General features: G+C 38.5%; 1 protein-coding gene across 1 annotated transcript in view; it reads left to right on the top strand.

Moving 5' to 3' along the window:
* ITGA1 (integrin subunit alpha 1) overlaps positions 1–6,996 on the top strand; it is a 74,211-nt gene extending 67,215 nt beyond the window's left edge. Inside the window, exons 28-30 of the mRNA XM_005531145.3 lie at positions 553–645; positions 2,073–2,189; positions 2,931–6,996. Coding sequence (XP_005531202.2) covers positions 553–645; positions 2,073–2,189; positions 2,931–2,975 — 255 coding nt within the window. The 3' untranslated portion in view covers positions 2,976–6,996. The remainder of the gene's footprint in view (positions 1–552; positions 646–2,072; positions 2,190–2,930) is intronic.
* Positions 6,997–12,728: the final 5,732 nt, after the last annotated feature.

The following is a 12,728-nucleotide window of genomic DNA, read 5'->3' as shown; positions in this document are numbered from 1 at the left end:
TTCCTTAAAACTGCTTGACTGAAAAGCACTTTCTTATCCTTAAACTAAGTACCTGTAACTTAGCAGGAGTTTAAAACCACAGTAAGAAGACATCTCTTACTTACTCTGTATTGATGGTCCTTTTTTAATGCTTACTTATGCATCCACAAAGTTTAATCCAGCAGATGCAAGAAGGAGCACATATTTTTTAAGTCTTAATCTGTGAAGATTTCTCAACTCTAGAAAGGATTTTTTTAATAAAAAAAAATAAAAAAAAAAAAAAAGAGACAGTAGTATTCCAGGACTAATTAATATTTCTTTGAAATCTCTGCAATCTACCTGTTCAAAGCAGTATTGCAGTCTAGGAAGCAATAATGTGTTGATGTGCTGAAGGTGACATACCTTCTTTCATACTTTCATGTTTCTCAGCATCCCCCCCAAGCATTAAGATTTTCTTTCACCCTTCTCATTGCTACAAATCTTTCTACTAAAAGTACCTAAACCTAAAAATACCTAAATATAAAAATCTAAAAATACCTATCTGTAATCCACGGTAACTACTCTATTTTTCAGGCCAGTATTCACAGCTTAACCCTTGTTGTGAAAGCATTACTTAGGAGTGAGAACTCATCACTGATTTTGAGAAATGACCATCAAAAACTGGAGGTAAGAACAAGATAATGGATGTATTTGTTCTTCATATAATTTGTTGTGCTATGGAATCATTCATTTTCATCCATTACTAATGTACTGATTGTTACCTTTAGTAATGCATTATCCCACTCTAAAAAAAAGTGATTTCAAATTACAGTACAAATGTCAGAATTAGTCAGCAAATAACACCAAAAGCCCAGTACCCACCAATATACCTAGGTAAGGATAAGTAATAACTGAATTTTTTCTGCTTGCTGTAATAAAAATTCTTCCTGCAGCTATGTAAATTAAAATATAATTAAAATTTTTTTAAGGAATCAGTAGTATTTAAACATTGTCCTGGATCAATTAAAATTGACTATACTTTGTATTTCCTTTACTATTTCCTTATTTATTCTTTCTTTCCACTTTGTTATCCAGGATATATATTTGATACAGGATCTTTTATTTGTCAGAAGTTCACTATGATTTTCTTAGATAAGGAAATATATAACATTGTAGTACTGGCATCAGATTTAAAGAGAAACATCTTAAATTTTGTTAGAGGTATTATTCGTCCTTTAAATACTCTCAATTTGAAGTATTTATAATGTTAAACATTGGTCTTTGGTGATAACTTGTACATGGAGGAGCCTATTTACTTCAATGTCCATTTTTTTAAGCAAAGGTCTTATTATGAATTCTCACTGTTAAAACTCCAAAATTTAGAAAAGAAATATTCAGTATGAACTACATCTTGCACTCAGTATTTTTGAAAATACAAAAACCAGAGGTCTGTTGTTAGCTACTTTTGTATCTAGAAATTTCTTTTAAGTGATAGATTAAAATGCAGTCCAGAGTAAAAACACAGCTGAGAGGCTTGCAGATAATGAGACAAGGGATTTCAGATTTACTTTTTTAAGGACATAATTTCCTGCTTAGTGTTCAGTTCTTCAATGCTCTTTTTAACTATAAAGTTGATTTCTAATAAATTCTTAAGTTAATCGAAACTCCTACATGGTCACATTTATTTAAAAGTGAATATTACTTATTTCTGTTCAGTTTATACCAGATATTCTGTGTTTAAAATCAAACTCGTCTACACAGGCTTTGACACTTATGCTTACCTTCATCTTTCAGGGAGGGGCACTGAGTGAAAAAGAATATACTTAGCTTATTCTTCCACTGCTAATGATTTTGGTCCCATGTCCTTTAAAACGATGGCTACTGACTTGTAGCAGGGGCCACTCTCATAAATGAATGCACTTAAGAAAGTGAAAATATTGTGTAAACACAGCCTTTCATGCTGGAGATTATTTTCTTAATTCCCTCCTATTAATTCCTGTAGATAAAATGAAGGGATACACTGGAGTATCACTGCATACTGATCAATCACTGCTGCTGTTTTGGTATTTTAGAGGGACAAATTATTTATTGCTTATGTTCTGAACACTTTGCAGACCATGATTAAGATTTCCAAAGAACACCCACCGGGTACAGTCCCCTTATGGGTTATCCTGCTGAGTATCTTTGCTGGACTCTTGATTCTTGCACTGCTTATATTTGCTCTGTGGAAGGTAAGCTGCACCTCCTTGTCTTCATTTTTTCATAAATAAATGTTCTTAAGTTCTCCATCATTTCTTTCTCGTAACTAGAACCTCACAGACAATAATCCTATATAATAAGTATTGTGAAATCTTGAAAAAATTACAAAATAATTAATTACACTGCATTTTTCTGATGTGGAGCCGAGCAGTGCTACCTGATTGAAAACTATATTGCCATTATGTTAAAGAAAGAAAAATAAGACATTTTATTATGAGTAACGGTTTATTAAGGAACTTTTCTGTCAGCTTTGGTTGTGACCTTTGTCAACTAAGTTTTCTCTGTTGTGCAAGAAATGCTAGGGCCTGTGGTGTAAGTTTTGCCACAAGTGGGCACTCTTCTCCAGGCTAAACATTTTGTTCATAATTACATTATAAGGTTACAGCTTATAAATTTCAACATGCATAATCTCTTGAAAATTTTCACATTAAAAAATAAAATATTATTTATTCAATGCAGTAACAAATACTACTATTTAACACTTTAGCCCTTGACAATATATGAGCAAAACACTGATTCAGCAATCACTCTACTGTTTATTAACTGTACTTAGTTTTTCCATTACAGGAAAAACAGTGTCATGATACAATATTCATTAGCTTTGTACAGCAGTGCAAGTATTAAAATAGTAGTAAGAACTGGCACATGAGTGTAACCAGTATGGTTTGTATGCTGTGAGCAGTTCTTAGTTATTTTTTTTTTCTTTTCTGCAGGCTGGATTTTTCAAAAGGCCGTTAAAGAAGAAAATGGAGAAATGAAAAAAAAAAAAAAAAAAAAATTTGCTCAGGTCTGCCTCCAAAATGTTACTGTAAAATTATAAACTTAGATGCAGTGGTTACAATACTCTCTAAATGCTGGTGCATGAAAAAAACCCAAGAAACAGAAAAACAAGAAGAAAATCAAGCACACATGCAAAGGAATGATGCAAAAAAAGAATGAACAAACTTGCAGCATTTTGTGATCTTCAAGAATATAACTTTAAGCGTTACTCATTTTTGGAGAGTAACTGAATTCAAAGATTCTAACATTTTTGAATATGGAAAGTTTGTAATCATATTTTTATACACCTATGCATGTGGAATCATTTTTCATTCCAAATTACACAACAGGTTAGCTTGTATGTAGCAATCCCAGTCTTTTTTATCACTGTATGATTTTCAAAAGGAAAATACATTATTTTCAAAATTCCCTCCTACTGTCAGTTCTGTGGAAGCAGATTCTCAATTCACAAGGAAGAACATGTAAACTTTGAGAATACACCAAATACTGTGTGATATCTGATGCAACAGCAACTCAGAAGACAAAAACACCTCCAGAATATTGGGCGAAAATTACTGAAACACCGTGGATTTCTCTTTCTGTTCATTTTAGCATGTCCAGCTGAATGAAGGATACTCTAAGAAGGAGATTTTTATGGTCAAGTGGGCCATAAAGGGTTGATCCATTAAATCACATAACTGTCTGAACTTTAATTTTTGGCAGGCCTAAAAATTCTCAAATCATTCAAGCCTATCTGATTGCACACTGTACTCAAATAAGCAGGGGCATAATTGTATCTGCAGATTGAAATGTCCATATTTATGCGGAAAATGTTTAGAGGCACCCTGAAAGTTTGACTCTTGCTGTATATCTTGGAGTAGCCAGCAGGGTGCTTCATAAACTGTCACTGTAAATTTCTTGTGTAGCTATTTAATCCAATGAATTTAAAGTGTACAAAATGAAAATTATCAAAAGAGCATAGATAGGAAATTCAGCACTGGCAAGCTTCTTCTAGTATTATAAGTCACAGCTCATCTTTATTACTTAGGAATTTAAGAAGTGATGAAGAATTTGCATACTAAATAAGCACTTAAAAAATGATGTTTATTTTGTGTCAAAGATTAAAAGTTTATATGAGAATACACTGAAATGTAGATAGCAAAAGGTTTCTTTAAGAAATTTTTTCTTTCTATTTAGATAATTCAATTTCTTTCTTTCTTTCATGCACTTGTCTTCCTCCCATGAGGATCTCTCCCTGGGGCTCACGGCTGTGCCGTGGCCTTGAGAGCTTCCTGTGTTTCTTGGAGCCACATGAAATTAACAGTAGAAAAAGGATGCATACGGGCAAAGCGTGATGCTGCCTCAGCATGACTCAGTATCGATTGCCAGTAGATCAGAAAATGCTGAGGAGGTGTTCTAAGTTCTGTAAGACATACTTGTTGGCAAAAAAGCTTTGCATTGCCAAGAAAGCCAGGAAAATTCCAGGAAAGTTCCTCCTCCTGGGACAAATATCACTGGGAAAAAAAAAAACCAAAAAAAAAAAAAAAAACCAAAAAAAAGGGTAATTTTGCAAAATGTGTTTGCTTATCACTGTCTTTATAGTAACAGCTTCAAAAAGAGTAATGAATTTTATAAAGACTTATTTTTCAGGAAGAAAATATAGATTGGGTTGAACATGCTGACAAGTAAAACTCTGAAAGTGTGCCAGAAGGTGTGTCATGACTTGAAAGATGTTGTCACTCTTCAGAACCTTTTATTTAGCTCCTAATTCAGAGAAAGCAAAGTTATTGGGAAAGGCTGGCTTATGTGAATGCAACAAGTAGGACTGAGTTTGAAAGTGTTGACAGTTTCTCCTCGTGTGTGTGTGTGGGAAAGGTGGTTATTTCATACATAGCAGCAGTCTGCTGAAGGTAGCAGTATGAGTCAGAGGAGAGGGCAGAGCCCTCCGTGGGAACACTGTGGGTGGCTGTGCTTTGCAGAGCCTGGGAGATCTGCTGAGACACTGGGACACGGCTGCTGTGCTCATCTGGACAGCTGGAAAGGCACCCTGCCTGGAGTGGGCCTGAGCACAGAACATGTGAATGGAAGCAAAAAAGTGACATAGAGGAATTGAGGATAGAAACCCTGCTTCATTCATTGTGAAAGAAGCAAAAAATCTATTTGGTAAATCTATTTGGTATCTATTTGAAGATAAATTAATACAGTGGTGATTTCAGCCCTAAGCAAGATGTCAGTTTTACTTCAGGAAGATGTATTGTTTTGCCCATTTTTTGGAAAGATTTGAATAGCACTTGTGACCATAGCATTTGAACTTATCACAATTGTATGGTTTTTTTTTCTCACATTATCTCTGAGAAGACATAGCAGTGTTGTTAACCTCTTATGAGTTTGTAAAGGAATTTTGAAGGAATTGTGACTCACCTATGCACATGTAGGAAGTCTATGGTTGCAGAGGAAATACTTGTATTTATTATTATTATTCATTCAGTTTGTTAACAATGAGGTCACTTTTCCTGGCTTCGTAAAATTACTCACAAGTTGTGTAAGACACACATAATTCTTATGCAGCATATTTTAAAGTGTTTCACTATTTAGTTTTAATAGGCTGTTAACCAGAGCTTTTCATTTTTCCCGTGACATTCCATATCTCATTTTAAAGCATCAGCCTAACTGAAAAATATAGAAGTCAAAAAAACAGTCTATTTCCCTAGATGAAGCCTATGCAAAAATAAATCAATAGTATTTATCTATGTAGAGTATGTTTAAGAGCAGTGTTTCATTTTAAACTTTCTTTGCACTGTAAAAACAGTAATAAGCTTCCTATAACCACACTGCTTTATTTTCATGATGCTTTCTCTCTTTTAACGTGTCCTATTATCATGTTTTCAATTATAATATCTATTTAAAAGATAAGTATACATACATACATACAAGTATGTCAAGGGGATAGCACTATAGCACATTATTCTTACACGATTCTTAGCTATTAGTAAAGTTGTTATTTTTATCCATACCAGCCTTTCCACACAGCACTGGAAGAGCAGTATTTTACTGCTTTTCATGATATACAACAGAAAAGCCTACTGAAAGTAATGCCTTGAGCAAAGCAATATTGCAAATATCAGGAACATCTCACTTAAATTTGGCAGGTACCAGAACCTAATTTTACAGCATGTAATCAGTTTTATTCCTAAAAACAGATACATTGGGGTTGTAATGTGGTTCTAATAACTATGAAGATAAATATTTTTTATTGAAGCAAAAGTGTGTAAAAATTAATAATAAATTGGGTGTGTAACCAGAGATTAGGCAAAGGATTCTGGCCCACCCAGCTCAATTGCTAACTTCAGCACTGAAGTAGGTAATTTACTGGGAATGGACAAGCTGCTTTTCTATAGGGAAGGGATTCTCTGCACACTCCTGCATCAATATCAGGTTGTTCTAGAGACTGCTGATCCCATACATGATTTTAGAAGACTTAGGAAGCAGCATCTCCATTAGAGCAATCTCCTTGAGCAGCTGTTATGCTCCGTGGGCAGTTCCTTTGCTTGTCTGGTTTCACTCTAAGTCATTACTGTGAGCCATTACTACAGACACAGCCCACATACCTGACCCCTTACCTGAACCCTTTAGTACATATCCTGTGCTGAGTCATTTTGAGCATGGTGTTCCTCTTCTTCAGAGCTTGAGTCAGGGGAATCCACCTTAAACTGAAGCCATATGTTTTCATCTCACCTGGCACCAAGAGGCTGGAGTTAGGGTCATACTCTTCTAATGAATTCCACATAATATAATTGGTTATTTTCTTTGATTGCCTATTGTATAGATGATGACCCATTCAAAAATAAAAGCAGATAAGATAATCAGAATGTACTGCTTTTAACTATACCACTTAACAGGAATAAACGGGGATTTACATACTTTTTAAGAAAACCACAACATTCTGCATACCATTTTCTTTTTCCTGTAAAAGTATTCCATGTGCTTTGTTGATTAAAAAAGAAATTAAGAGCCTAAAAAGTCTCCTGTGTACTTTATTTGCTTGTTATTGATATAAGAACAGTATTAAATCAACTCAGTACCAAAAAACAGATTCATCTAACTGTCAATGGAAAGGCATTGTAGAAACAAGCATTATTGCACAGCATAACATCCAGGAAAGCTTCATGTGGTCAAGCTGTCAGAAATACATTGTCATTAGATTTATGGACTTGGTGCTTACTTCCATGTTCGAAAGCTTTTTAGAAGATCATAGGACTTCCTGGCACAGAGTTGTTTTCATGACACTAAATAAATTTGAAAGACACCTTCATTCATTCATCTAACCATTCTTCCTCTCCAGCAATTCCTCTGTACAACTTATTCTTGTAACCCAAATAGTTTATGGTCTTGCACAGTTATAAATTATTCACATTAACTTCCTGAGAACCTAGTAAACGTTTGTATCAAAACTTCCTAGAAGACAAAGATTATAACTTTTACATCACCACTAGCTTTTAGAAAACATTACAAAATATGTAAAAAACAGTTCTCTCTTCAGAGGCTACTTTGATGCTGAATCACAGTTCTCTGATAGCAACATCCTGTCTAGTCATGGGGGAGTGCTTACCAAATTAACTACTGTTTATGTATCTGATCATTAAGGGTTTGCTGGACATTGTCCATGGGAGCATTTCAATGAAAATCAGGGGGGAAAAAATCCATTTCTGTTTTTGTTTGTTTGGTTTAAATTGCTTTTCAGTGGAATTAATGAATACCCAGAATCACTTTCTCACAGCAGGAAGAGTAATGTGATATGTGATTTTCACAGATCTGTATTCATTGCATTTATCAGAAGCAAGCCTTAGCACTTCACAGTTCAGAGATAATACCAATTCATGTGGTAGGTGTGGTTTGAGCCCTGTAACAATAATGTCATAAAGATTAAAGTGCTGATGAAGTTTTAGTAACAACTGACTGATGCCACAGTTTAGACAGCACAACTGGATTCTGTTTTAAAAAGTAGATGATAAAACAAACTATCATCAGTAAAATCATGTTTTAATTAGAAAGACTGAGGGCCGACAGCTCAGAGATACTGCATTTTGTTCATTCAATTAAAAAAAAGTGAGTGAAAGACCTCAGAAAGGCAGATTTTGATTCTGACTCTAGCACAGTGGAGCATAGAGCTACTTTTCTGCTTTTCCCTGCTCATGCTCTTACCCTTCTGCCCTTCTTTTCTCAGTTTCTGAGCATTCTCAGAAAGGACAGACATTCCTCAAGGGCTCACTGAATGTTGCGTCTCCTGGGGATTTTCAAAGAAATGGGATAGAGAACAGAAGTATTCAAAGTAGATTGAACTTAGAGAGCTGGAAAGCGAATTGTCTTGGTACACTTTGTCCATCCCCTTCGCCCACTCTTTCATTTTCAGTGGCAGTGAAATCACACTTCTTGGTTATTCAGTTTGATTTGATACTGGAAGTTAATATTTATTGCAAAGCTTCACATATCTGGTTCAGTATTACCAGTGTCCTTTATGATTTATTCATGTTTGGGGTATTGTTACTCTTCCTGGGGTAAAGGAATATAATATCTTTCTCTGGACAAATTCATATTATTTTCCATTACAACACATTTTCACTCCATCAGAATGGTTAAGATGAAAAACAGAGAAGATTCTCAGTTTTCTCTGATAAGCATATGAAGTTTAGCAATTCTGTGACAGTAGACATAGTCTGAGAAAAGTAAATTACTTTCTATCATTTTGGAGAACACACAGAGAAATCTTTCTTGGTATTCTTTTCTCATGGTCCAATTTAATAACTAACCATTAATAGCTCACTGTCTTGGATGCCAGCTCATAAATTCTCACTGACAAAAGCCTATTACTCCAGCCTCACCCATTTTACACTGTGCCAGAATAGATGCTGTTGCATTTCAAAATTTCAGGGTTCAGATAAAATTTCTAATGGCCCTATTAGCCACAAAAAACACAGTTCTGGTGATGAAGGGTTTGAAACTCTCAGGAATCTCACAAACTAATGAATTGCTTTTTGCTGTTTATTTAGGGGAATTACCAAAATTAACTCAGAGTCCTGGCTCCTATATGTCATGAATTCCCAGTATTTGGAAAACTACTTATAGCACCCAGGCAACAAATATTAGAGAATAATATATGCCTTATAACATGCTGCTACAAACTAGCTCATAGAATCATAGAGTCATTAAGGTTGGAAAAAACCTCCACATTCATCAAGTCCACCCTTTGACAACACCGTATCAAACAAACCACAGCACAAATGTCCAGTCATTTCATGAACACTTCCAGGGACGGCAATTCTACCATCTCCCTGAGTTGCTCAGTCCAATGCTTAACCAAATGTTCTGTGAAAAAGTTCTCCCTAATTTCCACCCTAAAACTCCCTGGGAGCAGCTTGAATTTATGTCCTCTCATCCTGCCACAGGTTGCCTGGGAGAAGAGGCTGACCCCCACCTGACCACACTCTCCTTTCAGGCAGTTGTGGAGAGTGATAAGGTCACCCCTGAGCCTCCTTTTCTCCAGACTAAACACCCCCAGCTCCCTCAGCTGCTCCTCACAGCACTTGTGCTCCAGACCCTGCCCCAGCTCCCCTGCCCTTCTCTGGACTCACTCCAGCCCCTCAGTGTCTTTCCTGCAGTCAGGGCCCAGAACTGGACACAGCACTCCAGGTGTGGCCTCACCAGTGCCCAGGACAGGGGGACAATCCCTGCCCTGCTCCTGCTGGCCACACTATTGCTGAGCCAGGCCAGGATGCCATTGGCCTTCTTGGCCACCTGGGCACAGCCTGGCTCATGTTCAGCTGCCGTCACCAGCACCCCCAGGTCCTTTCCAGCCACTCTGCCCCAGCCTGTGGCACTGCCTGGGGTTGGTGTGACCCAAGGGCAGGACCCAGCACTGGGCCTTGTTGAACCTCACACCATTGGCTTCAGCCCATTGATCCAGCCTGTCCTGATCCCTCTGCAGGGACTTCCTGACCTCCAGCAGATCAACAGTCCTGTCCAGCTTGGTGTAGACTGTGGAATTAGTAAGGGTATGCTCAATCCCCTCATCCAGATCTTTTAGATTTTGAACAGGATAGTAAACATATTGAACCGAACTGTGCCCAGTACTGAGACTTGTGGAAGCCATCAGTGACTGGCCACCAGCTGGATGTAGCACTGCTCACCACCACTCTCTGGGCCTGGCCATCCAGCCAGTTCTTGACACAGCGAGGGGTGCACCTGTCCAAGCCCTGGGCAGCCAACTCCTCCAGAACCATGCCATGAGAAACAGTGTCAAAGGCTCAACTGAAGTCCAGATAGACAACACCCACAGCCTTTCCCTCATCCCTCAGGTGTGTCACCAGGTCATCAAAGGAGATCAGGATCAGGAGATCCTGGTCAGGCAGAGTCTGCATTTCCTAAATCTGTGGTGGCTGGCTGTCATCCCTCTGACCCCTAAGGCTGACCTCTAAGCGCTGTATGATCACGCTCAAGGTGATCTGTTCCATAAGCTTCCCTGGGACTAAGATCAGGTTTACAAACTTGCAGTTTCTTCCAGCCCTTCCTCTGCCTGTGAATCACAGTGGCCAAGCTCCAGCCATCTGTAGACCTCCCTAGTTAACCAGAACTGATAATAAATTATGAAGAATGCCTTGGCAATCTCTTCTGCCAGTTCCTTCAGTACCCTTTGGTGAATCCCATCTGGTCCCACAGACTTGTGGGTGACTGAGTTCCACAGCAGGTCACTGACTACTTCCTCCTGGAGTGCAGGGGTCTCTTCTGCTCCCCATGCCTGTTAAGCAGCTCAGGGGGCTGGTTGCCCTGATGATCACTGGTCTTACAGTTGAAGACTGAGGCAAAGAGGGCATTAAGAACATCAGCCATTTCCTCATCTTTGGTAACCATATTTCCCCAGCTGTGTTCAATAAAGAATGAAGTTTTTCTTTTGTCTTCCTTTTGCCATTAATGTTTTTATAATACATTCTTTACCAGTTTTCAAAGGTCTTATTCACCTTCTAAGAAAATTAGTCTTGGAGGAATCCAACAGGCCAGCCCTCAAAAACTGGAATAAAATCTTTGCATGAAGGGCTGGTGGGATGGTCATGGAAGAGGGGCCATGTGATAATAGAGGGCATGCCCCCACGAAGGATAGTGACATGACTGAAACTGTGCCATTAGGTAATGTACAAAGGTGTATATTTTGCAGATTTTATTTGGTCATTACTGATGTTTCCCCAGGCTCAGTCCTGGGGCCAGTTCTGCTTGATATGTCCATCAATGACCTTGACAAGTGGTTGGGTGCACTCAGTCTGTTAGCAGATGACACCAAACCGTATGGGTGTGTTGATCTGCTGGAGGGATGAAGGCTCTGCAGAGGGATTTGGACAGGCTGGATCAATGGGCTGAGGCCAATGGTGTGAAGTTCAACAAGGCCCAGTGCTGGGTCCTGCCCTTGGGTCACACCAACCCCAGGCAGCGCCACAGGCTGGGGCAGAGTGGCTGGAAAGGACCTGGGGGTGCTGGTGACGGCAGCTGAACATGAGCCAGGCTGTGCCCAGGTGGCCAAGAAGGCCAATGGCATCCTGGCCTGGCTCAGCAATAGTGTGGCCAGCAGGAGCAGGGCAGGGATTGTCCCCCTGTCCTGGGCACTGGTGAGGCCACACCTGGAGTGCTGTGTCCAGTTCTGGGCCCTGACTGCAGGAAAGACACTGAGGGGCTGGAGTGAGTCCAGAGAAGGGCAGGGGAGCTGGGGCAGGGTCTGGAGCACAAGTGCTGTGAGGAGCAGCTGAGGGAGCTGGGGGTGTTTAGTCTAGAGAAAAGGAGGCTCAGGGGTGACCTTATCACTCCCTGAAAAGAGAGTGTGACCAGATGGGGGTCAGCCTCTTCTGCCATTTAAGCAGTGACAGGATGAGAGGACATAAATTCAAGCTGCTCCAGGAGAGATTGAAATTGGACATCAGGAAGTTTTTCTTCACCGAAAGGCTGATTAGACATTGGAATGAGCTTGATGATCTGAGAAGTATTTTCCAATCTAATTGATTCTGTGCCAATGTGAATTCTTTTTTATAGTCCACTAGACAACTCATGATCACATTACCATATTTTATCCACCAGCTTTCTGACGTTTCATCTTTTACTCAAGGTTTGTAGCTGATCCTACATAATGTAGCAAATAACCAGGAAAGAATACGTCCAGTATTCTGTTATAGATATACCAAAAGGTGAGGTTTCTTTTATATTCAGTATTACTTTTTATTAGCTTCACACACCTAAATTGCAAAAAATCTTAAAAGGAAAAAAAAAAGAGGAAAACAAATACATCATAAAGCAATGCATTAAGACTAAAATATTTCCCTCATAATTAGTTAAAAATTCTGTGGGATTCAGTGAAAATTGTTAAGGGAGTCAGGTTTGCTACAAAATGTCTACCAAATTCTTGAGCAACTTTTCATGGCAGGCAAATAAAAAGGAATAATTTATAGATCTTAATTCCAAAAATATCAGAACAATCATGAAGTTTTCAAAATAGAAATGGTCAAAAATGTAAACAAAGGTCTATTCTAAGGAAATAGAGGCTACTTTTTTCTCATCAGGTTATTTTAATTCCTGTCTAATGAATATTTCAAAGATACCCACTACTTTTAAGAGTTTGTGTGGTTATTGGAGCTGTATCAAGGCTAATACTTTGGTAATTGGAGTAGCACATCAGCTGCTCCAGAGACCCTGAAATTACATAGGTTGCATTAGTGGGC

The sequence above is a fragment of the Pseudopodoces humilis genome, chromosome 4 (genome assembly GCF_049639895.1).
Source record: "Pseudopodoces humilis isolate 2021_Gansu_Grassland_sample_001 chromosome 4, ASM4963989v1, whole genome shotgun sequence".
NCBI classification, from domain to species: domain Eukaryota; kingdom Metazoa; phylum Chordata; class Aves; order Passeriformes; family Paridae; genus Pseudopodoces; species Pseudopodoces humilis.
Note: the sequence above shows the minus strand (reverse complement) of the source record. Positions and strands in the feature narration are given on the sequence as shown.